The sequence below is a fragment of the Marmota monax genome, unplaced genomic scaffold (assembly GCF_021218885.2).
Source record: "Marmota monax isolate L192 unplaced genomic scaffold, Marmota_monax_Labrador192_F-V1.1 WCK01_AAM20220418_F8-fsc00228, whole genome shotgun sequence".
Lineage (NCBI taxonomy): Eukaryota > Metazoa > Chordata > Mammalia > Rodentia > Sciuridae > Marmota > Marmota monax.
The window spans coordinates 941,290-968,849 of NW_026695240.1; the positions used below are offsets into that span (position 1 = coordinate 941,290).

Consider the following 27,560-nt stretch of genomic DNA (forward strand, 5'->3'; position numbering starts at 1 on the left):
CCTGTCACCATGTTATCACAAGCTTCAGTAATTCTGGTGTCACTGCTCTTGGAACTCAAGATAAAGGACCATCAAGTGTGCTGCTAGGCGACATTTAGGTTGTAGGGCTTGTTTTTTTGTAGTTATAGATGAATAGCATGCCTTTATTTTACTTGTTTATTTTTATGTGGTGATAAGGATCGAACCCAGTGCCTCCTATATGCCAGGCAAGCGCTCTACCACTGGGCTACAGCCCCAACCCCTGTAAGGTGGGGGTTGACTGTGATTTTCAATTAGTAGAAATTCATGCCTGAGTAAGAAGTAATTTTGTTAGTCACATAGCAAGCTCTGTTCCAATGACCTCTTTCCAATGTCTTCTCATCCACCCCTCTCATGAGCCTTCTGAGGTACAAACTCATTTTTTAGATGGGAGAACTTTGATAGTTTCCAGTTCTTTACCCCAAAGCACAGAAGGAAGTAAGTGGGCTTTGTAAATAACCCCACTACAAACAAGACTCTCTCTACCACACACACACACACACACACACACACACACACACAGCTCTGACCAAACGTCTTCTTTTTATTGAAAGACCATAAACACAAAAGCAAGCTGGGGGCAGCGGGGTGTTAGAAGTGGGGGACCCTTCCCCAGATTCTACTCTGATTCCTATGAGCATCAGGGAGGAAGAGGGTGGAAACCCAGAAAAGAAGATAAAGAAACTCCAAAATGATCAGCAGAGCCCTACTCAAGCCCAGGATTCTGTTTCAGGTTCAAGGGCCAGGGAAGGAAGGAGGGTCCTGGTCCTCTTCGTCTGCCGGGTCATCTTCTGAATTCTACCTCTCCTCCTGACTTAGGCCTCCAGGAGCTTCCCCAGGAAGCGGAGGTTGAGGATCTTGAGCTGCTCGTCAAGGTCCATGCGGACGATGCCATCCTCACCATCGATGCTCAGCAGGACTCCGGTGGCCTCCCGATCCTCACCCAGGATCACCTTTACCTGAAGTGGGGGACATAGAATCAGCGCCCCATGTCAGCAGCCTGACACCCCTTGGCCCCGTCCCCTAACCTACCTTGTTGTTCTTGGTGGGGGTGATGGGTTCCAGGTGCTCACTGGAAATGCTGACAACCTTCTCACTGTCCTTCAGGTACACAGAGCACATGCCTCCCTGCAGGGTAGGCACAGCCTGGTCAACCTGTCCTGTTCCCACTCTCCAAGGGACACAGGCTACAGGCTCATTCTGAAAACTCAATCCCCATGTGATAAGCGAGCAAGGAGGGCCACAGCTGTGCCTGGTTCCAAGGCTGGAGCCAATGATGCATGGTGGCAGGGAAGGTGGGGGGGACCAAGTCAGCAAGGGAAGCCCCAGGATGAAGCGAACTTGGGCCAGACGGGGACTACTTCTCAGGCACCTGACTCTTCATGTCCTCAAATGGCCTTGGCTTCTTTCTACCTGCCCCCCATCCTGGGCCCTGGTGTCAGATGGCCCCACAGCCCAGTCAAGCTCTGGACCTCATCCTTGTCACCAACAGTGGTCCAGCTCTGAGGTCTGTCCGTTCAGCCTCCGGAGGGTCTCCTCTCCCACCTCGGTTCCTCCTTCCTTCCCCATGGCACTGCCATAGAGCAACCTGATGCCCCCAACTCCTCAGGGCTCCAAGACCCCAGTCTCACCACCTCCACTCCCTCCCTGACACTGCAACATGGAGAATCAGTTCCAAACCACAGACCCGAGCCCATCACTCCCCTGCTGCCTAGATGCCTCCGTGGTTCCCCAGTGCCCGCTGGATGGTCCAGAGTTCTCTAGGCTGGCACAGGACCTGGCCCAGCCACTCCCCTGGCTTCACCGCTCACCTTCCCCTTGGCTATTTATATTCCAGCCAAAATGGACATACTTTGGCTCCACTAAACGTGCAGCTCCCTGTCCTCTCCTTGGCTAATTCCTATTCGTCCCTCAGGTCGTGGGCTTGGAAGTCTCCCTTTCCACAAAGTCCTTCCTGATTCCCCCCTAAAGCTGGGTAAGGTGCCTCCTCTCCGTCACCTACCAGCTCCTCTGAGCTCTGGGCTTGCCTCATCCCAGCTGTGCCCACTCTGGACTGTCCCTGTCTGAGGACATATCTGCCCCCTGCCCCCAACCCCTGGAACGTGAGGCCTGTGAGGGCAGGCCTGTGAGTGTCTTAGTCTCTGATGTTGTTTGACTCAATCAACATTCACAATCAGAGAACCCACCAGGGTAAGCGCCAAGCTCTCCTGCAGCACCTGCAGAACCACACTGACACAGAACCACACTGAGCCCCAGGCCCGAGCTGGCGCAGACACTCCCTGAGCACGAGCAGGCACTGGCCAGACAACGCACGGAAGGAAGACAGGAAGGTGTGTGTGGAAAGGTCCTGAACTTGGCTGAGTGTGAAGAAGGGAGAGGCCAGGAGGCCTGGAGGAGCCCAGGGGTGTGGATGCCTGACATTAAGCCCAAGCCTGGTCCTGACAAGGTGCTGGGGACATGTTACTGAGCTGATCTCAAAGGACTATGACAGAAATCAACCACCTTCTCTGTTTCAGGTCACAGACTTTAGTTGTGAATGCGGCAGGCAGAGTTGAGTATGATGGGCAGAAACCCCGAACCCTCCCGTGCCTGTCCACCTATGGATGGATCTTTGTCAATGTGGTTAGTTAAAGAATAAAAACAAAAAAACCCACACATGAAAATTGGGGGCACCCAGGGAGAGGATGCCTGCTGACCAATCACCATAACATGCCTGTTTCCCACTCACCGTGACACTACGGATGACTCCTGTCTGACCCACCACCTGTGTGTCCAGGTAGGTGTCCCGCACCTTCACCTGGATGTCAGTGGTTACCCAGTCGCTAGAGTTCTGCTCAATGCCTGAGCCAGGTGTGTGCGGGTTGTAGCCACCAGGGGAGGGAGCTCCAGGTGTCATCGGACTATAGCCAACTGGGCTAGGGCTAGGGCTTGCCTACAGGGGAACAGAGGATAGTGTCACTGGAACAGTCACTTGGCCTGGCCGTAGGCCACAGTCCATTCTAGCCCACTGCTCTGCAGGGCACCCAAGGTGACCAGTACCTGATAGGCCATGGGCGAGGGTGTGGGGTGGTAGCTGGCTGGCGAATGGGTGTTTTGGTAGCCTGCTGGGCTTGGTGCCACCTGGTGGTAGCTCTGGGGACTGGGGCTGGGCTGGTAGGAGCCTTGAGGGGAGGGGGCGGCATAGGGGGAGAACTGGTCTGTGTTGTACCTGAAGACACAGGAAAGAAGGGACTTTGTTCATCAGGGAAGGCACAGGGGGTGAGGCAGTGGGAGGGTGTGTGCAGCCGTGATCAGGGCTAGCCCAGGGCACTCACATGGCTGGCGTCCCTGGAGTCTGTGGGTTATACTGTGGGTTGACCTGGGGGGAGGAAGGATCTGGATAGCCAGGTGTTTGGGGGTTGGGGGTCCCCCCATAGGCCTGTGGAGACGGAGTAGGCTCATCGTCGAAGGCATACTCATACTCTTCTTCAGCCCTGTTGGGGACAGAAGTCAGCTGAGAACTGGGGATGGTAAGGTGGCAGATGCTGTTGGGTGGCAACACATGCCATTCCACAGCAGAGACCATGAGCAGATGGGGACCACCTGCCTAGGCATCATGGCAGTGGCTATCCACAGTGGCTGGATGGCCCCATTCCCAGCCACACCTACTCCTGCCTGGGCCTTCGGGTACATCCCCCAGAGCCTTCTGCCCCTGGATGCCACAACATACCCATTCACATGCCCAAGCCCCTGCACCCCGTGCCTCAGAACCTGGCCCTCACCGTGATGGTGTGTTGGGGTTGTTGGGGTCCCATGCCCCACTCTGGGCAGGAGTGCGGCTGCCATCATGTAGGGGTGTCTGTGAGCCATAATGTGGAGTGCGGCTGCCTGTAACGTGAGAGACATGCATGCCCGCCATTATGTCCTATCCCGCCCCCCCGCGCCCCCCCGCGCCCCCCCACCCCCACACCCTGGCCGTACTCACCGTCCTGGAGAGGTGTCTGCGAGCCGTACATGGGTGTGCGGGAGCCAGAGCCATACATGGGTGTCTGGGAGCCATACATGGGTGTCCGCCCATAAGTTGTGGTCATGCCACCAGGACGCCGAGAGCCGCTGTGGACAGAACAGTGTGTGAGTGGGGCCTTCGCACTGCCCCTCACCCACCACTGGCCCTCCCCTGGCCCAGCCGTACACCGTGGTGAGACGCTGGCGATCCACCGAGATGGTCTGGCAGGTGGAGTGCAGCTCCACACGGGCTGTGGACTCGGTGGCATCCTTCACCACACCAATGTAACCTGTGGGGAGCAGGAGGTCAGGCCTGGGCTTCCCCACCTGGCCCCACCTGGTCCCACCAGGCCTCCACATGGCCTTGCAGGTCACCTTTGTAGGGTCCCTGGGAGATGCGCACTGTCTGACCAATGAGCTCATTGTCTCTCCTCCCTCGGCCCCTGCTCATGCCGCCACCACCTCCACCTGGGCTACCGAAGCCTCCATGTTGACCTGGGAGGGAGAAGAATGTCACCAGTCCCCTAGGACCGCGCCCTCCCCTCCAACATGTCTGCTTGACACGTTGGGTTAGGAGCATCCTGTGTCCACCCCTGACCCCTGAGCAATGAGTGGCTTGAGCTGAGTAGCCAAGGTTCCCCTTCACACCCTCCCACCCCCCCAGACACAACCCTGGCCTCTGACCCCCCTCACCTCCAGCACTGGGGTGCATGGGACTGCTGATCCGGGGGCTCATAGGGACAAAGCCGCCCACAGTGAGGTTGGTCACATCTCGGGGCTAGGGGAGGGGCAAGGAGTGAACTGTAGGGCCTGGGTGACGGTCTCCAGCCCTCCACACCACACCGACCTTCTCCACATGGATGTTTCCTGTCTGACCTGCCCAGCTGCCCTCCCTCCTCCTCCTGGAGATAACGCCTCCTTTCCCTTTGGTGGAACTGCCACCCCTCTGCCGTTGTGGCAGATCCAGATGACTGGGCTTCCCTTGGCCAAGGAGTGAAACTGAAATGTGGCTAGTCAAAAATTGAAGTCCCTAATAACACAAAAACTAAAAGCCATAAGAATTCATCGTCTCATCTTGCAGAGCCCTGAGGTCACCTCCTGGTCCCTGGTACCCAGACCAGAGTTTCTTTTTTATACGTGATTATGTACAAGTCCTACCTCGGGGCCTTTGCAGCTGCTAACCCCCCACACCAAGTTCACATGGCTCTCCATTCTTCGTTTTTTGTCTCCTCCTCTACCTAAAGTGGCAGCCCCAGTGATTCTGTCTTCCCACCCAGTTCCGCTCCTCTGCATGGCTGCCACGGCTGCCCACTGTATCATTTGGGCATCTAAGAATCTGAGGGCCTCTGGAGTACCAGCTCTAGGAGAGCAGTGACTTCTGTCTGCAGTGTCTGCTGTGTCTGCAGTGTCTGGCGCCCAAAGTTGGTGGCTCAATAAAACTGGATGGATGGAGTGACTGGGCGAGCAACTCAGAATCCCAAGGAAACTTATCTTGTGCTTTTCCAAGGACTTGACAATGACAATTGCTCTCCTAACCGCTCCCCGCCAATAAGCCCAATCTTGCTACTCTTGGGCCCAAGGAAGGCTGTAGAGCTGAGCCGGGGACCCAATACACAGAGTCCCGCCATGCCCACCTCACCTTCAAACCCCCAGCCAGCACCAGGTGGCGGGTCTTGCAGACGAACATGCCTCCATTCTCCACCAGCTTCTTGCAATGGAGGAAGGCAAAGCTGTGGTACAGATGACGGATCTCACCCTCCCGGTCCTAGGCAGAGGAGAGAAGAGTCACTCTTGGGCCTTGCCCCATCCTACCACAACTTTTAGATTCCGCTGGAAGCAGGAGCTTATACTCACTGAGTGGGGTCCGTCGATGACCTTGACGATGTCTTTCACGTGGATGTTGTTCTGTTCAGAATCCAGGGCCACAGCGAAGCGTTTGTCCTTCTTCTGAGTCACAGCCTGGTGCCTGACAGTCACCACCTTCCCATACATGTTCAGCACCTACAAAGGAAGAGGTGCCAAGAGGTTGAGGGGTCAGGGTGAGGTGGAGCAGTGCGCCCTCCTTGTGGCAGACTGTCCGTGGGGCAGGCAAAGTCAGAGCATCACCCTCCAGGCAGTGAGCCATCCCAAAACGAGCTCAACTGTTCCAAAACACTCTTTGGGAAGATATTGTGCCTCCTGGCTGAGCCTCAGGGACCTGAGATGGACAGGACGGAACACTGTTGACCCATTCCTCTGCGCCAAGCCCAGGTCAGACTCTCCATACACACCTCCCTCTGAGGGGGGTGCTGTCGTGATTTCTGTCTACGGTGGGGGAAGTGAGCGCTGAAGGGGTGATTTTCTAGGGTCATCCAGCACAGAAGCAACGACCCACAGTGCAGGTCCTGAGCGCACATCCAGGACAAAGGGGAAGAGCGAGAGCACCCTGTCCTTGATAGCACCAGTTCCAGGGTACATATCTGACGTCAGGGAGTCGTTCGTGGCCAGTGAAGCAGATGCAGCTGTTATCTTACTGGCAGTGAAATCGAGGCACAGGGAAGGTAAATGACTTGCCACTTGCTGATAAGTGTCACACAGCCAGACTCAGCTCTGGCAAGATGAGGGGGCTGTGGGAGAGGAAGTCCCTAAAAGTAAGCCCCCACCACTGGGTGTGGCACACACCTGAAAGGTCTCCCGCTCTAGTCGCACGATGACACCTACGGTCCGGGGGTCCAGTTGCACCAGCTCACCCCATTCATGCTGGCCCCCCACGTCCACACCTGAGGCCGTCTCGGAGCACAGCTGCAGGTCCCGGGGTAGCACCTTCAGCTGCCGGGAAAAGGTACGAGGGTGAGGTGGCTCTCAGTAAACTGTCCCTTGGTCTCCTCTCGACACGCCCATCCATACACCTACCTCATGCATGGTGAGGTCAGAGAAGAGAATGATGAAGTTCTCCTCCACCCGCACAATGAGGCCTGTGTCGCCCTCAAATCGGCCAGCGATCACCTTCACGTGGTCCCCCATCTTGAAGTACTTCCGAAGTTCCTGGGCGGGGAACTCGAGCATGTCCTGAGGAATTGGGTGTGAGGGAAGTGAGCAGGTGAGAGGGACCACCACAGCTTGCCTGCCCCTCTTGCCTTCAGAACCCCTCATGTTCCAGAAAGAGGCCAACGCCAAAACCCACTCTAGGCTTGCCCACCACCTGAGGCCACCTGATGGCCCTGGAGATAACAGGCCCTCAGACAGGATCTGGACCTAGACAATGCTTCACCCCACAAAGACAGTCAGCCCTCAAGACACAAGACATCTGCAGGGCACCACAGACAAAGCTTATCCCCGAATACACAAAGCCCCTGAACAAACCTTCAGGCCCCGCCCCCAGAGAGCCACACCTCAGACACCCCACACTGGCTTGCACCAGCCTTCGACACCATGTGACCCCAACAGTCACTCAGACACACCTCTAGGCGACGAATACCAGAATCCCGCCCTCAGCGGCTCCCTGGTTAACCACGCCACCACCAATATATACCTGTCGCCGACCTAACCATGCCACCCAACACCTAGCCATGCCTCAGGAATGTTTCTTGGATGAACATCTCTCCTGAAATTCCCGCAAGCATGTGTGCGTGTGGCACTGTCCCCTCTCACACCTCGGGACAGAAACATGGAACATAAACGCTGTATATCCACAGCCCAGTCACCAAAGACACCCAGGAGCTCCCTGAGGACAGACAGAACCTACACACCAGGCCCCAGAACTGTAACCAGACATCTCTTCCCCCAAATCACAACAGTGGGCCCTGCACACACCCCAACCTGGCCTGGCCAGAGGTGCACGCATGTTACCCCCTCGGCACAGCCTCTCACTGGGAACTCGAAGGCCTAGATGTGGCCTTGAAGATGGAGGTGAAGCCAGGCACACCAGAGCCTGGTCACCCACGTGCAGGCAGGCAGGCAGGCCCCCAAATCTTTGCCCGCCTCCTGGACCCAGGTCCAGCCAGCACCCTGTGCACGCCCACCTTGAGGTCCTCGTGCTTGGGCATGATGGTGATTTTGTTGCCGTCCACGCTGAGGACCTTGCCCTGCAGGTTGATGAGCTCGCCTTCACACACCTCTACATTGTCCCCGGGCTGGAAGTTGTGCTCCCGCTCCTTCCCTGTGGGGACAGCCACGTGGCTGACTGACTGAGCAGCCACCCCAGGGCCCTGAACACAGCTTATCCCCAAATACACAAAGCCCTCTGAACAGACCTTCAGACCCCGCCGCCAGATACCTGTGCTTTCTGTCACCACCTCCAGGTCGATGCCCTCTGGCTGGTCCTCGAACTTCTCTAGTTCAGACAGCGTGGGCTTCACACCCTCTGTGATCTAAGCCCCGGGGCAGGAGGGCAGAGGTTAGTGCAAGGCCCAGCCGAGAGCCACTCCCCAGGATAGACCCAGACAACCTGCTGCCTGTGGGCCGGGGCGCAGAGGGAGGAGCTCCCCCACCCCATGAGCACTGCCCTGCCAGGCATGTGTGTGTGTGACACTGTCCCCCCTCACACCTCAGGACAGAAACATGGAACATACCACAGCTGACATGGCGAAGCTTTTGAACAGAAACCCCTTTCGGCTGTACCGGTTCCCCTCGAAGATGAGGAAGTCACCATCGGAGGCAACGTCGCCCCCCAGGGACCTGGTATTTTGTTGGGAGCAGACAGCAAAAGGGGTCATGAAGAGGACCTTGTTGTGCCTCAGTCTCCTCAGATAGCAAAGGGAGAGGACAACAGGAATGCCTGCCCAGCTTCCAGCAAACACCCTCTAGGTAGGACTTCCCCAGACCCCTGTGCCCCATCTCCCTCTTATTTATTTATTTATTTATTTATTTATTTATTTCTTACCAGCACACGCATCACCACTTGAAGAGCTACTGTTTGCTCTGATTCCTAACTAGCAATGCTGACTCCTTCTTTACTGACCTCCTCTAAATAGTGCCTGTTGTGTAGTAGGTGCTCAGTAAAGAGTGGCTCAACAAGGCATTAATGTCAGACACTGATGACAGGATTTATGGTGCAGTCAGCATGGCCTAGCCTAAACAGCCACAGCCTCATTAAAGTCCCCTAAGCCCTGTGACAATGGATTTGTGCTCATGTTCCTGGTGAGGGGACAGGCTCAGGGAGGTCACACCACAAGCTCAAGGTAGCCAAACCAGCAATTTTGAGGGTCAGGATTCAAACACAGGCAAGTGGGACTCCAGGCTTGTTCCTGAACTATCCAGCCCCTGGGCCACCTGTGCCCCTTGCCCAGCACGCACAGTACAGGTACCTCGTTCCGTTCCAGGCTCCCAGAAGGGGAAGGATAATGGCTGCCACCGTCCAAAATGGAAAAGCACAAGAGGAACAGGCCAGGTCCCTGCTGCCATTCCCCCAACCATCTTCTCTACAAGTCAGGTGTGGGGAACAGCACGCTCGGCCGGACTTGTCAGGGAACCCTATCAGCCTTCTGTGGGGGCAGGGTCACTATAGTCTGCTCTCTGCCATGCGGGAGAGTGCCAGCTGGATGGAGCTAATTCAGACAGGAAGTATGCAAGGCCCTTGGCTACAGACTGAAAGGCACCTTCTACAGCGCAGCCTGAACCGAAAAGAGAACCTGCCTGGTGGGGCTCTGCCTGGAGGCCTGGCTTCCATCTCCAGCCCCAAAACAGAAGAGGAATCTGCCCAGCTGACTCACAGGTAGGCAGTTCCAGAACAGGACAGAGCGCAGGGCGGCACTGGTGCCTCTGGCACCTCTTCGCTCCTTTCTAGCCCTGCCCTGGTGGAGCCCACCAGGCCCACATGCTGGCAGCCCAGGCTGCTCCAATTTGCCCCTTCACTGGGGAGGATGGGAGTCATTGCACCCCCACCGCAGGTGGCCAGGAGATCAGGGGTGGAGACTTTTTATGGAGTCTAACATGATCTGTAAACCCCATTTTAACATGTGATACATTAACATTCTCACTACCTGCAGAGTGCTGTTCTGGGCACACATGCATATCAGTTCGATTCTCACTGTAATCTAGAGAAGCCAGGCCATTACCATCTTGAACCATCATTAACAATCTGTTTTTTGGGGGAGGGATGCTGTGGACTGAACCCAGGGGTGTCCACCACTTAGCTATATCTCCTGCCTTTTCTTTTTGCTTTGTTTGCTTGTTTTTGTGGTGCTGGGATTGAACCCAGGGCCTTGTGCATGTGAGGCAAGCACTCTACCAACTGAGCTGTATCCCCAGCCCCCTTTTTCTTTTTTATTTTATTTTGAGACAGATTCTCACTAAGTTGCAGGGGCTGGCCTTGAACTTGTAATACTCCGGCTTCAGCCTTCTGAGTCACTGTGACAGGCATGAGTCACCATGCCCAGCTATAATCAATCTTTGAAGCAAAGGAAACTGATGCACAGGAGTGTAAAGTAGTGTGCCCGAGGCTGTCTGCCCAGCTCACCACCTACAACTACCTCTACCCAGCTTGGCAGAGCAGCCTGCAAAGTCACACTGCACCACAGTCACAGGGACCCCACCCTACTGCCCCAAGCCCACGCACACTCTCACCTAATCTTCTCAGCATCAAAGAGCCTCTGTGGAGGCCGCTTGAACTTCTTCCTTTTGGCAAACCAGTCTTTCTGCAGAAAAAAGGGCCATGGGTGGAAAGGTGAGGGGGGAGATCTAGCCACCAGCAAGATCAAGTGTCCCCTCACCAGGCAGCACACCCCACAGTACCAAGCTCATGCGGGCCTTGATGCGGTCATAGTCAATGCGTGGAATCATCTTCAAAGAGATGGTGTTCTGGCTGGGCTCCACGTAGTCCACCTGCACAGGGCAGAGGTGGGGGGTCAGCAGGTCTGGTCCTGCCTCCCTGAACCCAGACACTGGAAGGGCAGGTACCAGCAAGGGGAAGAGAGTGATGGGGAAGAGATCAGACAACTGGCAACTCCCAGAAGCCCCTATCTAGCCTGCCTGCCTCTCCCAGGTCTGGAGCAGAACATCCACTGCCTGCCTGACATGCCCATTTGGATGTTTGGAAGGTCCCTAAAACACAGATGGTCACAGCTAAGCGACTGTTTTCCCCAACCTGCCCCTGTCCCAGCCACCTCCTACTTCATTCATCTGGTCAGGCTCACAACCTGGAATTTTACTGTTTATTTTGGTACCAGGAACTGAACACTGGGTGCTTCAGCACTAATACACACCTATAGCCCTTTTTATTTTATTTTTAATAACTTTATTTTATTTATTTATTTTTATGTGGCCTTGAGAATTGAACCCAGCGCCTTGCAAGCGCTGGGCAAGCACTCTACTGCTGAGCCACAACCCCAGCCTCAAGAGCCCTTTTTGTTTTTTGAGACAGGCTCTCAACAAGTTGCTGAGACCAGCCTTGAATTCGTGATTTTCCTGCCTCAGTCTCTTAAGTAGCTGGGATTATAGATGTGCCCCACCACACCTAGCCCTGGATTCATTCTTGATTCCTTCTTTCTTGCACAATTATATCCAATCTGTAAGCAAATCCTGTCAGCTCTACCTTCAAAATCCTGACCTCTTCCCTTTTCTATAGCCTCAGTCCTGTCCCACCAGCACCTGCCACCTGGACTGTGGCAGGCAGGGCCTCCTGACAGGGCTCCCTGTTCCTGCTGTGTGGCCCCTTCAGCTCATTCCAGAGCTCCCTGGCATCAGCCCTACTGACCTTGTGTATTGTGGGATGTCATCAGCATCCATGACTTCTGTTTCCTAGATACTAGGGTCAATCTCTACCCAGGTAACTAAAAAATATCTCCAGAAACTGCCAAATAGCTCCTGGGAGCAACAGCGCCCCAGCCTAAGAATACTGAACTAGTCTCAACAAAGTCAAAACGATTCTATTAAAACACAAATCAAACCATGTCCCTTACCACCTTCCCATCTTACTCCAAGTGAAGCCTAGGCCTACCCCTGACCGCCAGGCCTCAGCACCTCCCTGAGTGCATCTCTGCACTCTACCCTCGCTCCCTCTGCTTCAGCCAGGGACCATCTTGAGTGCTACCCCTTCTGCCCACCACACTCTCTCCACAGCTCACTGCTCACCCCCTTCAGATCTTTACTCACACACCTTTGAAAGTGCCAGAGATGGCCACCCATCTCCTGAGTGCTCAGAACAGAACCGAGGGCTCTGATTCCCTCTAGCCTAAGCAGGACTCTATATTCTCTGCACGCCAAATGGGGGTGGGAAGGACAAAGGACAGGAGAGGATAGATCAGAGAAGCCCCCTTGGCTGCCCCGACTCGCAGCACCTGAGCAATGTCATCCTTATAGATGCCTCGCTTGAGGCGGACCCAGGACTTCGGCTTCAGGTTGGCCACCTCCTTCACCACTTTGAGCACATCTGTCATCTCCTTAATGGGCACCATCTGTTGGTTCCAGTAGCCGAGCCTCAGGTTGCCCACACCCTCGATGGCCTGCTTCACATGGGTCTGCTTGTAGGCTTCCACGTAGATATAGCCCTTCACGTGCTCTGGTGCCACCACTGACTTGATCTGCAGGGGCTACAGGGAGCAGGTAGAAGTTGATGGTCAAGTACAATTGCCAGTGACAGTAATGACTACCACTCTACAGGCTCTCTTTTAGGAAACTAACCCCAGACTTGTGTTGGCACAATGTCATAGATACAAGGATATTCACTGCTATTATTTATTTTTAATAAATTTTAATTTTTGTTTTGGTGCTGGGAATAGAACTTAGGGCCTTCAAAGTTCTAATTAATTAATTTATTTTTGATACCAGGGATAAATCAGGGGTGCTTAACCACTAAGACACACCCCACGTCCTTTTTATTTTGAGACAGGATCTTGCTAAGTTGCTGAGGCTGACTTTGAACTTCCGACTCTCCTGCCTCAGCCTCTTTAGTTGCTGGGATTACAGGTATGTGCCACTGTGCCCAGCATATTTTTGTATTATTTATTCATTGATTCACCCATCCATCCATTCATTTTTGCAGTACTAGTACTGAATCCAGTACTGATCACTGAGCTACATTCCCAACCCTGTTTCAAACAGGGTCTCACTAAATTGCCCAAGCTGGCCTTTAACTTGTGATCCTACTAACTCAGCCTCTTGAATAGCTAGAATTACAGGCACATGCCACCATACCTAGCTGTGCGATTTTCTGGGGAAGGGTGGGAGACTGGGGATTGAACCCAGAAGTGCTTTTAGCACTGAGCTATATCCCAAGCCCTTTTTATTTATATGTATATTTTTAAATTTTTGAGACAAGATCTTGCTTGCCAAATTGTCCAGACTAGCCTTAAACTTATGATCCTCCAGCTTCAGCATTCCAAGCTCCTGGGATAATAGGTATCATTACTATACCCAGCCTACCTATTTTTTAAACTTTCAGTTATTTTTTTTGTAGGACTATTGTTTAAAATTTTGAGATTTTATTTTTTGTAGTGCTGGGGATAGAACCCAGGACCTCATGCACCCTAGACAAGTACTTTACCACTGAGATGCTTTCCCAGCCCTAGAGTTACTTATTACAACAAATAACCAAGATTGGAAATTTTCATCTTTTTATTTATTTATTTTTAAAGGCCATCTTTTTAAAAATATTTTTATTAGTTATTGATGGACCTTTATTTATTTATTTGTTTATATTTGGTGCTGAGAATTGAACCCAGGGCCTCACACATGCTAGGCAAGCGCTCTACCACTGGACCACAGCCCCAGCTTCAAGACTGGAAATTTCTAAAATGCCCCAAAAGATTGATTAAATTATAGCTTGGCCATACAATAAAATATAATATAGTACTTAAACAAACAAGGGACTGAGTACAGTGGCACACAATCCCAGCAATTTGGGAGGCTTAGTGAGGTAGGAGAATAGTAAGTTCAAGGCCAGCCTGGACAACTTAGCTAGACCCTGTCTCAAAATATTGAAAAAGGGCTGGGGTTATGGCTCAGTGGTAGAGCGCTTGCCTGGCATGTGTGAGGCCCTGTGTTTGATCCTCAGCACTGCATGTAAATAAATAAAATAAAAGATCCATTGACAACTAAAAAAAAAAAAAAAATCTAAAAAAAGAGAGGGGATTAGGAATATAGCTCAGTGGTAGAACACTTGCCCAGCAAGTCTGAGGCCCTGGGTTCCATCCCTAGCACGCTCCCTGCCCCCGCACCAAATAAAACACTAAAGAACAAAACTAATGAAATCTGATATATGCTACAACATGGATAAACCTTGAAAATATTATGCAAAGGTAAGGAGGTGAGTCATAAAGAGATCACATATCATGTTATTCCATTTACATAAAATACCCTGAACTGTGTCAAATCCATAGAAACAGAAAATAGATTAATGGTTACCCAGGACTATGGAACAGGAAGTGACTACTAATGGGTATGGGTTATTTGGAGAAATGGCAATGTTCTGGAATTAAACAGTGTTCATGGTTGTGAACATACTGAGTATGCTGAAATATGTTAAAAGCCACAGAATTTTACAGTTTAAAAGAGTGAATTTTGGGGCTGGGGTTGTGGCTCAGTGGTAGAGCGTTTGCCTAGCATGTGTGAGGCCCTGGGTTCGATCCTCAGCACCATATAAAAATAAAGATATTGTGTCCATATACCACTAAAAAATATTTAAAAAAAAAGAGTGAATTTTATGATGTATTAATTACATCTCATTTTTTAAAAAAGCAACTAGATTGCTTCAGCATTGGTTGTGATGGTGAAAAGTAGAAACCACCCAAGTGTTCAACAAAAGAGATTATTTAAGCAAGTCATGACCAAGATCCAGCCAATTGATTACAAAGCCTTACAAAGAGTGACACAGCTCTATTCAATATGATATGAAAAAATGTTCAAGAGACAGTGTTAGGTGAAAAACAAGATGTTCACTATGATAGCCCAAAAGCAGAATCATCCTATACATTACTGATAAGAAATTAAGTATATCAAAGATGTGTCCCTATCATGAAATCTACCCACTCAGAAAGAATAATGTAGAACTTTATACTAACATGCAAATCTTTTCTAAAACCCAAAAGGGAAAGAAAAAACATGTCCCAACTGTCCAGTACTATTTAGAAAAGTTAAAACTTAGGGAAGAAGCCAGGCACAGTGGTGCACGCCTGTAATCCCAGTAGTTTAGGAAGCTGAGACAGAAGGATCACCGGAGTTCAAAGCCAGCCTCAGCAATGGGGAGGCCCTAAGCAACTCAGTGAGACCCTGTCTCTAAATAAAATAAAAAATAGAGTTGGGGATTTGGCTCAGTGGTTGAGTGCCTCCAGTACAAAAAAATACATATATGGGGCAAGAGGTCAGGTGTAACAGTTGAGGCCACTCCGCCCGAGTTCAATCCCCACTACCAAGAAAACGAAAAAAAAAAATGTGAGGGAAGAGGTCAGGCATATGGATCGCAAGTTCAAGGCCAGCCTCAGCAACTTAGTGAGGCCGTCTCAAAATAAAAAATAAAAAAGGGCTGAGGATGTGGCTCGGTAGCAAAGTGTCCCTGGGTTCAATTCCCAGCATCAAAATAAATAAATAATAAAAAATAAAAATCCAGATAAAGAAAACCTGTCCATTATTGAGATAGTGGGTAAATAAAGAACAGTCCATCTATACAATGGAAGCTCATGCAGACGTTGAAAAAAACTTGTTTCCCGAGTGTGGAAAGACAGATATGACATTGATATGACAAGATATGGCATTGACATGACAGATATGACAAGTCTGGCTAATCAAGAATACAAACAATAATAAATGCCAAAGAGCATGTGGGAAAGAAGGAACACTTTTTTTTCTTTTTTTTTGGTATTGGGGATTGAACTCAGGGGGAAGGACGAGAGGAGGGAAGGGAAAGTAGGGAATGATTCTGACCAAAATATATTGTTATATCGTGTGCATGTTTAGATGTGTAACAGGGACTCCCACCATTATGTAGAGCTATAATATACCGATGAAAAATATGGACAAAACCTCCCCAATTTTAGAAGATTAAAAAAATAAAACGGGGGCTGGGGTTGTGGCTCAGCAGTAAAGCGTTCACCTAGCACGTGCAAGGCCCTGGGTTCGATCCTCAGCACTACATAACAATAAGTAAATAAAATAAAGATATTTTTTTAATTAATTAATTAATTAATTAATTTAATTAAATAAAACGGGCTGGCTATAGAATGACAAGGGTCTGGCTATAGAATGACAAGCATATAATACCATTCTGTTTACAGGGGGTAAAAAAAGACATGTACCTTTGAATATGCACAGAAGATGGACCAGAAAACGCAAGAGCCAATAGGAATTGCTTCTGAAAAATGGGACTTTGGGCTTTTATTACTTTGGACATTAAAAACAAAAACAAGTTGAGTTATCAGAGTCATAACTCAAATGAGGTGACTAGTATTTCAGCCCTGGATATGAGGTAGGAAAGTTTGAACATATTCCAAATCATAATTTGCAAATCATGTCCCTACTATCCAACAGTGATCACTTTAGCAGATCAAAGCAAGACTCAGACTGAGTACAGTGGCACGTGGCTTATAATATCAGTGAGTCAGGAGGCTGAGCCAGGAAGATTACAAGTTTGAGGCCCCCACACCTTAGTAAAACCCTGTCTTAAAATTAAACATATAAAGACTGGGGGTGTAGCTCAGTGGTAAAGTGCTCCTGGGTTAAATCCGTAGTACCAAAAAAAAAAAAAAAAAAAGTTCCTTAGACTAACAGGAACACTACTAAGAAAACTATCCGCCAGCACACCTGCACTAGCTTCACGGATTTTGGAGGGCTGGTTCTAAATTGCCAAATGTGCACCTTTGTTAACAACTATGCTTACTGAAAACAAGCTGCAAGTTAAGCCCTGGCCAAGAGCTGGACATGTCCCAGGTCATTTAATCCTAACGATGCTAAAAGGCAAGCAAAAGGCCCAGAGAGGCAAGAAGCTTAATCGAGTCACACAGATAGAAGTGGCAGCAGAGGATTCAGACCCTGGCAGTCTAACAAAAGATCTAGGTTCTCAAAGCATCACTTGCTGTCTGACGGGCCATGACATTACCGCTTGTTTTTCATGCTGTGAGTGAACATGGAAGGTGGAGCAAAGACCAGCTCTGGCACAGTGGCCACTGTACCCTCAGCATCACCCAGTGCAGGGACAAGCACTGAGGAAGGGCTCTGTGAGTATGTGGGGACTATGTGAATGAGACAAGGAGGGAATTTTCTGAACAAGCCCCAAGCCCCCAGGTCCCTCATGGACTTAGCCAAGCTACCCTGTCCTGTGATACCCTCTTCAACTGTAAGAGGATGACAGCTGCCCCACAGGGTTGATCACCAGGCAAAACTCAGTCTCTTGCAGAAGGCACAGGAAGCTAGCTGACAGACCTCCAAAGAATTACAGGGGCTGTGGGGTTTCATAAGAAATGCAAAGAACAAAGACAAAGCTCTGCGAGGTGCAGAAGAGCTCTCCAGTCATGCCGCAGTTCAACAGTAAACAGCTCTGCCTAAATCCAGGGACATTTGGTGCCCTTGAAACCTATAACATCCTTCTGAGTTTGGCCTGTCCCTCATCCCCAAGGCTCCTGACTACCCCACTTACCGTGTCTGTGAATTGGTAGGCAATGAACTTGCGCATCAGGGAGATGGCTGTGGCTCGCTCCTCCCCAATCTGGAAGAAGAGAGACAGATCTGGAAGAGCTGGGAAGACGGAGGGTAGAACATGGAAAAAGTGGGCAGGACAGCAACCAAAAGGGCAGTTAGTGGGGCAGAAAGATAAGCAGGAGAGAATGAGGAATGAGAAACAGAGAGGGATGGACATCAAGAAAGGCAGGGTAGGAGATGGGAAGGGGAGGAGGGAGGGAGTAAGGAGTGAATGGGGTGGGGAGGGTGGGGGCGTGGGCACACACAGGAGAAGGATGGATGAGTAGACAGAAGGATCAGGAAACCCACAGGCCGAGGAGACCCAGAACAGACACATAGTCTCCCTGACAAGCAGTCTCTCCATTCTGACTTCCCCGAGTCCCAGAGCCAGTGCACGCACCTTACATTTGACTGTCCACAGATTGGGATCCCTAGGTGGCAGAGGGAAAAGGAAACCCTTTAGAGGAACTCTGTCCTCAACAAGAAACACAGAACTCACCACAGCCCTGCTTCTTCCCCCTCTCCAGGGTTCTCCCACTCTCTCATCTATACATAGAAGAGAGCTGCAACTGGCCCTCCCCTGCCTCCTGCCACTGCATCTGTCCCAACTTACTCCAGCAAGTGACCCATTGGGCACCATCACCCCATACCACATTCCCACTTCAGACTTTCTGTCTCATGCCAGCCCCTTACTTGACTCCTGGGAGCAGCTGCTGCTGGGTGATGTCATCTGAGAGCTCATCAGACCCTCCATACACCCTGGAGAGAGATGGGTGTCAGGGAGGAGGGGTGAAGATCTGTGAGGTCCTCCCTCTTCCCTCGTGGGGCCACCTCTCCCCACCCTGCCCTTACGTCTCTCCCACAGATGACTTGGCGTATTTCTTCATGTAATACTCGCCCAGTTCTTCTTCTCGCTGGTCCCTGGGGACGAGGAGGAAAGCAAACATGAACTGAAGGCAAGGGAGGAGAGGGTGGGCTGATTTGCTCCCAAATTTCCCCAAGACAGCCAGCCCCACCCCAGTTTCCCCTCCTTGCTCACCTCCACAGGTTTTGTAGGCGGCGGGCTCCAGAACGGTCTTCATCCAGGACAACATTATCAATATTGGAGGCTGGAAACAAATATGTAGACGGGGTAAGTAAGGGTGGAGAGCAGGGCCTGGAGCATGTGCTGGGGGCAAGGGAGCCAGAGCCTGACCTGGGGCAGGAAGACGCCTCCTGAGGAAGCCCCAGCCCTCACCCGCTATGCTCTTTCTCATCATTTCACCCAAAGGCTTGGGGACAGGGCCCAGCTGTTGGGGCACATTGAACAGTCCCCCTCTCACAGCCACTGTCTAAACACACCCTGACTTCATCCCACACCTTGCATCTGTGCCACCCACAATGCTCAGTCACGTACAGAGATCCAACACACATTCCCAGATTAACCGGGGCTGGAGACCTAGCTCTAGAACTCCCTGATTTTGGACTCTACATGAGTCAAAGCCCCCAAGCCAGACAGGGTCAAGGGCTGAGGGCAGGATGCTGTCAGAAGGCAGAAACATCAGGCTATGGGAGAGGGTCACAAATCACACTTTCCAGGTTCTTACCTTCAATCTCTTCTACTTGGAGGAAGAGGAGGAGGTGGTGGTGGTGGTGGTGGTGGTGGTGGTGGGCGAGGGCAGACAAAGTATGAGCCAAATTATAGCAGCAAAATCAACCAATGGGTTGGGGGAGGGGAAAGGAGGGACACGAGAAGGTTGAAAATCAAAAGTAAAGGCCAGGCACCAGGTGGTGGGAGAAGCCGGAATGTATGAGGCGCACAGAACGAAAATAACAGGGAACAGGGGGCACTGGCCCAGGAAGTGGGGGGTATCTTGCCCACCCAACAACCCACAGAAGGGATTCACTGGGGCCCTGGGGTCCCAGAGTCCTCTCCCCACAATCCCCACCACCCCATAATCCCAGCCCCCCACTCATGGGCCTAAAAGGAAAAGGGTGGGGAGCTGATCTCTCTGGCAAGGACAGAAAGAAGCAAGGTGAAAAGGATAGGGGTTGGGGTGGTACAGGGCATGGGGTGGGAGAAGGCCTTGGAAGACCCTTTAGGACAGAGCCCTCCCACCGCCTCACAGAGGCAGGGCCCACACACACCTTTCTCCAGGATGTCTTCAGCTCCGTCCTCCCACTGGTCCTCATCCTCATACTCGTCGTCAACATCTGAAAGCGGAAGGCAAAATAGTCAGGGGGACAGTTGGGTCAAAGGTGACCTCATGACAACAGCTCTCAGGAATGAAGCATTTCCTCTAGAACATGGGTTCTAGGAATCTCCATTCTACAGAGCAGGACACTGGCTCTGAGAGGCCAGGCCACACCGAGGAGCTGCTACAGGAGAGTCAGGTGCAACGCACAGACCCACCCGCCTAAATGTCCACCCTCTACCTCACCCACATATCCCCTTTAAAAAATAAAATCGGCAGGGTGTGGTGGCACATGCCTATAACCCTAGCTATTTGGGAGGCTGAGGCAGGAGAATCCCAAGTTTGAGACCAACCTCAGGAACTTAGCAAGACCCTGTCTCAAAATAAAACCTAAAAAGAGCTGGGGATGTAGCTCACTGGTAGAGCACGGGGGTTCAATCCCCAGTACCACAGGGGGGGGGGGGAATTTACACATACAAAAGATCAAAGTAAGCAAACAAAAAAGTCTCTTCTTCCTACCAAGGGAAAACTAATATATACAATTTTACTTTTATTGTTGGTGGTGCTAAGGATCAAACCCAGGGCCTGGTAAATGCTAAGCACATGCTATACCACTGAACTACACTTCTGGCCCCAAAATGTTTTAAAAGTATGTTCAGCGGGCTGGGGTTGTGGCTCCGAGTTAGAGCGCTCGCCTAGCATGTGCGAGGCCCTGGGTTTGATCCTCAGCACCACATAAAAATAAATTAAAAAAAGATATTGTGTCCAACCACATACAACTAAAAACAACAAACAAACAAAAATAACCCCAAGAAATGGAGCTAAAGGTGTTCCCATGTCCTCATGTCTTTATGTCCCCAGGCAGGTTTGTTCAGTGGGCTCTGCTCAGTGCGTGCCGAGTCCCATGACATACCAGCTTCATCCAGAATGAAGCCACCATGGCGGGGTTTCTTGGGGGGGCGGTCATCATCTTCTTCTTCCTCCTCTTCATCATATTCCTCCTCCTCTTCTTCCTCCTCTTCCTCCTCCTGCTCCTCTTCCTTCTCACTGCCTGCTGCACTCCGCCGCTCTTCCTCTACCTGCAGGAGTCAGGTAGAATTGGGGTGCCAGGGTCTACCATCTCAAATCCAAAAATCAAGCTACCTCTCCCCAAAACCTGACGTTAGACCTGCCAGGCCAATCCTAGCCCCTCAGCCCTGCCTCTACATCCTCCCCCTCTGGCCAGGCCTTTGATTACCATCCTAACCCTGACAGCATCACCCAAGCTCCCAACCCACCCCTGGCAGCTGGCCCTCACTTTTCCCTCCCTAGAACCCCTGCTCATCCTCCACCTAGCCATCAAGAGCCACACACCAAGGATCAAAGCAAGCAAACAAAAAGTCTCCTCTTACTAGGCTAGAATATATAGTATGTATGTATGTATGTATGTATTTATTTATTTGGTGGTGCTAGGGTTGGAACCCAGGGATGAGGACTCAGTCCTTGGTCCTCATCTCTGTCCATCCTACAACCCCGGTGAGCTATCTTATCCAGACCTTGGCTGCGGTGAGCAGCTCTGACAATGACTCCAGGAGCTGTCTCTGGTACACACTACTCCCCAGCCTCGTGCTCACTAACCCAACACTAACTGCATGGACTTCTGGTGGACCTTACCTGTAGCCACCCCAACTGTACCTGGCACCACTAGCCACACCATCCCCAAGAATGACTCTCCTCCCTTGGCTCCCGCACATGGTGCAATCCCAGTTTGCTCTAACTGTGCTGCTCCTCTCACTCTGCTCACTCCCCACTCCCCATGGGCAGCTTTGAACACCAGGGGTCAGTCCAGGGCCCATCTGGCTTCTCTGTCCATGCCTTGCATTCCACCTTCCCTCTCCTCACCTCTCTTATCTCTCACTTTTTTTTTTCACAACTAGGGAGCCCCCCACATTCCAGTGCCTTTTCCATGCCTCCCAGCCTTCAAACACAGGAGGTCCCATACTGACCTCAGTGTCTTCTCTTAAACTTGGCCTCCTCTAGTTCCCCTCAAGCACCAGATCCTTGTCCTTTCTGCTGCCTGTAACTGTCATTTCTCCAGTCCATCCCTTTCCCTAACCCCACATCCTGACACCTAAGGCACCACACTATACTCCAGCCCTGGGTCCCTGCCCTGGATTCCTCCTGGTCTCTGGGCCTCTAATCCCTCTTCCCAAACCAGTCACAAAATTAACTCTTACAAAATACTAAACTATGTTTCCCAAACTTAATCTTTACTTCAATAAGTTTACAACTTCTCCTTTCATGACCATATCACTATTACAACCCACTTATTTAATATTTCCTTCAAATTCACTCACCTTTTTACTTTTTTTTTTTTTTTTGGCAGTATTGGGGATTAAACCAGGAACACTCTACCACTGAACTACATTGCCAGCCTTTTAAATTTTTTTTTCCCCCAAATTTTGAGACAGGATCTCACTTGGTTGCTCAGGCTGGCCTCAAACTTGTGATCCTCCTGCCTCAGTCTCCCAAACTGTTGGGATTACAGGTGTGCACCCTCTTGCCTGGCCCACTCACAATTGTAATTAAGTGAAATGTTTCTGGGCTGGGTATGTGGCTCAGTGAGACAGCATTTCTGTGAAGGACACACAAGGTCCTAGATATCACCATTAGCAAAAAAAAAAAAAAAAAAAGAAAGAAAGATTTGTCCATGTTTTGAAATGTTTCATAATTAAAAGGTTTTTGAAAGCGTGTTTTAACTAGAAAGTAACCGTAAAGATAAAAGCCAAACAAAGTTGTTATTGTTGAGTCCAGCACATAGGGACTGCTACAGGCTCTAAGCCTAAGCCTGATAAACACACAGGCCAACAAATCTCAGAGGTGTTCAGGACGCAGCAGCGCCCAAATTAAACTTTTCCATGATTCCATCAAAAAGACAGAATATACAGCTGAAAAGGAAATTTCTCATTATGTGATTCAATACAGTTTAAGACCTAACCCTCATCCCACCTAAAAGAACCTCTCATCACTCCTGACCTGGAACACATTCTTCAATCTTGGGAAACTATGATCTAAAACATGGATCTGAGGTGACCTGGAAGCACACACCCTGCCCACTGCCTGACCTCTTCTTTCCCCACTAGGTCTCAGCTGCACTGAACACTCCTCTATCATTCAGGTTTGTTTGTTTTTTTCCTTTATTTTGGTGCTGGGGTCCAATCTCAGGTCCCTGTGCATGCTAATCAAACACTCTACCAGAGAGCTACACACAGAACCCCTATACAGGCTCTCTGCTCTAGCCATCATCCTTACCAGTACTCTGCATAAAAAGTTGTTCTCAGGCTAGGGATGGAGCCCAGTGATGGAATGCCTGCCTGTCATACAAGACCCTGGGTCAATTCTAGCACTGTGAAAAATAAAACAGCTGGGCATGGTGGCATATGCCTGTAAACTCAGCAACTTGGGAAGCTTAGGCAGGAGGATCACAAGTTTGATGCCTGACTCAGTACCTCAGGGACACCTTTGCAACCAAGCAAGACCTTGTCTCAAATTAAAAAATACAAAGAGGAGCAGGGCATGGTGTTGCACATCTATAATCCTAGCAACTGGGGAGGCTGATGCAGGAAGATTCCAAACTCAAGGTCAGCCTCAGCAATTCAGTGAGACCCTGCCTCAAAAATAATAAATGAGGGGCTGGGGATGTGGCTCAAGCGGTAGCGCGCTTGCCTGGCATGTGCAGGGCGCTGGGTTCGATCCTCAGCACCACATAAAAATAAAATAAAGATATTGTGTCTGCCAAGAACTAAAAAATAAATATTGAAAAATTCTTTCTCTCTTTAAAAATAATAATAATAAATGAATAAAATTAAATAAATTTTTAAAAAGGGGGGGCAAGGGATGTAGCTCAGTGGTAAAGTGCTCTTGGGTTCAAACCCCAGTACCAAATAAATACAAAAATGAAATAAAAAGTTCTCTCCTCTATCTCCCACTTATACTTCAAACATTCCCTTTTCTGGCAGGAGATGCAGCTCAGTGGTAGAGCACTCGCCTAGCATGTGTGATGCCCTGGATTCAATCCCCAGAAACACACTCACTCTCTCACTCTCTCTCTCTCTCTCTCTCTCTCTCTCTCTCTCTCCCCCCCACACACACCCTTTTCCAGGCAGCTGTCACTGCCTCCTCTCCCCTAGGAAAAGCCAGGAGCATCCTCTGGGCTTCCTCCATATAGCCCTGAACACTGTGAGCTCCCTGACACCAGGGCACAAGCTCTCTCAGGCACCACTGGTTCCCTCAGTATCACCCGGCCCACTGCTGGGCTGGGCACAGAAGAATGACACAGCTAAAAAGGAAGTTTCTCATTATGTGATTCAATGTGGCTTAAGGTCTAACCCTCATCCCACCTAAAAGCACTTCTTATCACTCCTGACCTAGAACACATCCTATAATCTTGGGATGTGCTTAATACACAATGCCAGCTAACCAGCCCAAGGCGTTTTGCCCTCCCCCACTACCTCCCCGGCCCCAGACAGGGTATCACTATGTTACCCAGGCTGGCCTGAAGTTCCTAAACTCAAATAATCCTCCTGCCTCAGCATCCTGAGAGCAGTGCATGTGCCACTGTGCCTGGCTTAATCTCCATTTGAATGACCCAAGCTGTAAAGGACCACAGCCTGATTTGGAAGAATTCTGTCATCATTCCCCTTTGCTGGGCCCTACAGAAACCTTTTAACACACTTTTCATCCCTACCTGAGGTTAGAGCTCCCCATACTACATGTCTGTGTTACCTCAGGGCTCAACTAGGCTCTTATGCAGTCCTCAACAGCACCTGTAGTAACTGCCTATAAAACTCCCCAGGATTCCGGGGCACGGTGGCACAGGCCTATAATCTCAGCGGGTCGGGAGGCTGAGGCACAAGAATTGCAAGTTCAAAGCCAGCCTCAGCAAAAGCGAGGTGCTAAGCAACTCAGTGAGACCCTGTCTCTAAGTAAAATACAAAATAGGGCTGGGGATGTGGCTCAGTGGTTGAGTGCCCCAGGTTCAATCCCCAGTACCAAAAAAAAAAAAAGCAAAAAAACTCCCTAGGACTGACAGCTCTATGAGGGCTCACACCAAGAACTCCAGAAAACAAAATGAATTAACAGGTTTCTGGGGTTGTGGGTGGGAAGCCAGCTGATTCCCCAGCAGTGCTCATTATTTGCCTTCCTGGCATATCTACACAAAGAACCCTTTCGTTCTAGGCCTATGTCAACATCTGGCCATCTGAAAAGCCCATCCAGCCCTGTCTCTGGCAATGGGGTAGGCCTCACATTGCCCTTCTGCCTCACTTGGAGACAGCAGAGGAGCCCACAGGTGACTAAAGACCATAGTATGAGTAGAGAAGCAGGGGACCAAGGATAAAGGAGGAGGGGGAGAGAAAGAGGAAGAACTGGGGAATGAAGTTGACCAAATTATACTGGGTGCATATATCAATATAGCACAGCGTGTCCCAATTTTATGTAAAACTATAATGTATCAACTAAAAAATGCACAAACAGAAAGAGACCAACAGAGCAGAAGGAGGGGATCAGAGAGAGGGAGGAGGGAAGGGCAGGGGTAGTACAGGGGACTAAAATGGAGCAAATCAGGTTATATACACTTATGAATACATCAAACTCCACTATTATGTATAACTACAAAACTCTAAAAATAATAAGTGGAGGGGAAAAAAATTCTATTATGTTGCTAGAAAGTGAGACTTGCACAGTGCAAACCAGAACATCCCAGAAGAAAAAGGAACTAGGGATCATCCTGGTCTGATTATCACCAGGCTTTAACCACCAAGCAGTGACTTGAAGCCATGAGTCACAGGCCAAGGACCCAGTGCTACAGCTTGGTGCAAAGACCTTTCCTGTCATCCTTCCGCTAGCCCCACCCCTCCAAGGCATCCCAGCGCCTCCAAATCCTGGCTGGAAGCAGAAGAGGTCCTAAAAGGGACAAGAACTGACAATCAAATGCCTATAAAAGCCAGGTGCAGTAGCACACACCATAATTCCAGCTACTCAGGAAACTGAAGCAAGAAAATCAAAAGTTTGAGGCCAGCCTGGGCATCTTGGTGAGGGCTGGGGATACAGTTCAGGGGCAGAGTATCTGTCTAGCATGCACTAGACCCGGCGTTCAATCTCCAGTGCTACAAAAATAAATAAAACCTTTTTTGTTTAAAGTAAATTTAAGTCTTTGCACATCAAACAAGTCATCCAGCTAGGCTTAGTGGTCCATGCCTATATCCCAGAGACCCAGGAAATTGAGCAGGAGAACCACAAGTTTAAGGACTTAGCAAGGACTGGGTTTATAGCTCAATTGGTAGAGTGCTTGCCTCACATGCACAAGGCCCTGGGTTGAATCCCCAGCACCCCCCGCCAAAAAAATTAAAATAATCAATATGCACAACTATAATGCACCAATTAAAAATGTGGAAAAAGGAGCTGGGGTTGTGACTCAGGGGTAGCGCACTTGCCTAACATGTGTGAGGCACTGGGTTCGATTCTCAGCACCACGTACAAATAAATAAAATAAAGGTCCATCAACAACTAAAAAATATTTTTAAAAAAAGTGGAAAAAAATTTTTAAAAATGAATATTAAGGGGCTGGGGTTGTAGCTCAGTAGGTAGAGTGTTTGCCTAGCATGTGTGAGGCACTGGGTTCTATCCTTAGCACCAAATACAAACAAAAATAAAATACAAAATAGGGCTGGGGATGTGGTCGAGTGGCCCCGAGTTCAATCCCTGGTGCCAAAAAGTAAAATAAAATAAAATATATACACACACACATACACACACACACACAATATTAAGGGCTGGGCACAGTGGTGCAGGCCTGTAATCCTAGTGGCTCAGGAGGCTGAGACAGGAAAATCACAAGTTCAAAGTCAGCCTCAGCAAAAAGCTGCTAAGAAACTCAGTGTGACCCTGTCTCTAAATAAAATACAAAATAATGCTGGGGATGTGGCTCAGTGGTCGAGTACCCCTGAGTTCAATCCCTGGTACCAAAAAAATTAATAAATATTAAGGGTGTGGATGTACCTCAGTGGTAGACTCCCCCTTGGTCCAATCCCCCATACTGAAAGAAAGAAAAAAAACCTAGCTGGGCATGGTGGCACTCGCCTGTAATCCCAGTGACTCAGGAGGCTAGGGAGGAAGATCACAAATTTGACACCAGCCTCAGCAACTTACTAAGATCCTGTCTCAAAATAAAAAACAAAAATGACCCTGAGGATGTAGCTCAGTGGTAAAACATCCTGTGTTCAATGCCCAGTGCCAAAAAACAAAAACCAAACATACATCTCTAATCATCTTGTCATCTCTTTGTTCATTGGTTTTGACTCCTGTCTGCTAAATGTGAATTCCACAAAAGCAAAGATTTGTCTTGCTCTACTGTCTGCCTGACCTGGAAATGTACTAGAACACAGCAGTAGACACTCAGGCATTTGTTTATGTGTTCAACAATTAAAAAGGAAATAAATAAAAAATTAGTAGTTAAAAAAGAATACTTGAAATCAGAAATGTCCCAGACAATGTTTGGTCTGGGTTCCTAAAACAAAGACAGTCAACAGACCCAAAACCAGAGTGATCTTTTTCCAAAATCTAAGGACATTTCCCTCCTTTGCTTTTGGTTCCCTCTCAGTTAAGGCCAGATTCCTCACCATAGCCTTCAAGATTCTATATGCATATATACACACACACTACCTGTCTCTTGCTGTGAGATCTGATGTACCACCTGGAATCTGCCAGCAGGAAGGCCATTAGACCTTGGACAAGAACCATAAACTTAAAATAAAACTGTTT

General features: G+C 49.9%; 1 protein-coding gene across 2 annotated transcripts in view; it reads right to left on the reverse strand.

The window, feature by feature from the left end:
- Positions 1–542: 542 nt before the first annotated feature.
- Supt5h (SPT5 homolog, DSIF elongation factor subunit) overlaps positions 543–27,560 on the reverse strand; it is a 28,637-nt gene continuing 1,619 nt past the window's right edge. Inside the window, exons 3-30 of one of the 2 annotated variants that reach the window (XM_046440044.2) lie at positions 20,674–20,839; positions 19,714–19,779; positions 19,173–19,184; positions 18,626–18,695; positions 18,439–18,507; positions 18,280–18,345; positions 17,987–18,017; positions 17,546–17,614; positions 12,258–12,509; positions 10,714–10,803; positions 10,546–10,616; positions 8,553–8,658; positions 8,258–8,351; positions 8,004–8,140; positions 6,895–7,050; positions 6,664–6,810; positions 5,857–6,003; positions 5,642–5,767; positions 4,696–4,780; positions 4,378–4,497; positions 4,190–4,292; positions 3,983–4,110; positions 3,780–3,885; positions 3,333–3,491; positions 3,058–3,226; positions 2,747–2,950; positions 1,051–1,146; positions 543–977 (exon numbers count right to left, since the gene is read on the reverse strand). In XM_046440044.2, coding sequence (XP_046296000.1) covers positions 834–977; positions 1,051–1,146; positions 2,747–2,950; positions 3,058–3,226; positions 3,333–3,491; positions 3,780–3,885; positions 3,983–4,110; positions 4,190–4,292; positions 4,378–4,497; positions 4,696–4,780; positions 5,642–5,767; positions 5,857–6,003; positions 6,664–6,810; positions 6,895–7,050; positions 8,004–8,140; positions 8,258–8,351; positions 8,553–8,658; positions 10,546–10,616; positions 10,714–10,803; positions 12,258–12,509; positions 17,546–17,614; positions 17,987–18,017; positions 18,280–18,345; positions 18,439–18,507; positions 18,626–18,695; positions 19,173–19,184; positions 19,714–19,779; positions 20,674–20,839 — 3,189 coding nt within the window. In that variant the 3' untranslated portion in view covers positions 543–833. The remainder of the gene's footprint in view (positions 978–1,050; positions 1,147–2,746; positions 2,951–3,057; positions 3,227–3,332; positions 3,492–3,779; positions 3,886–3,982; positions 4,111–4,189; positions 4,293–4,377; positions 4,498–4,695; positions 4,781–5,641; positions 5,768–5,856; positions 6,004–6,663; positions 6,811–6,894; positions 7,051–8,003; positions 8,141–8,257; positions 8,352–8,552; positions 8,659–10,545; positions 10,617–10,713; positions 10,804–12,257; positions 12,510–17,545; positions 17,615–17,986; positions 18,018–18,279; positions 18,346–18,438; positions 18,508–18,625; positions 18,696–19,172; positions 19,185–19,713; positions 19,780–20,673; positions 20,840–27,560) is intronic. The other variant, XM_058577593.1, reaches the window with a different exon arrangement.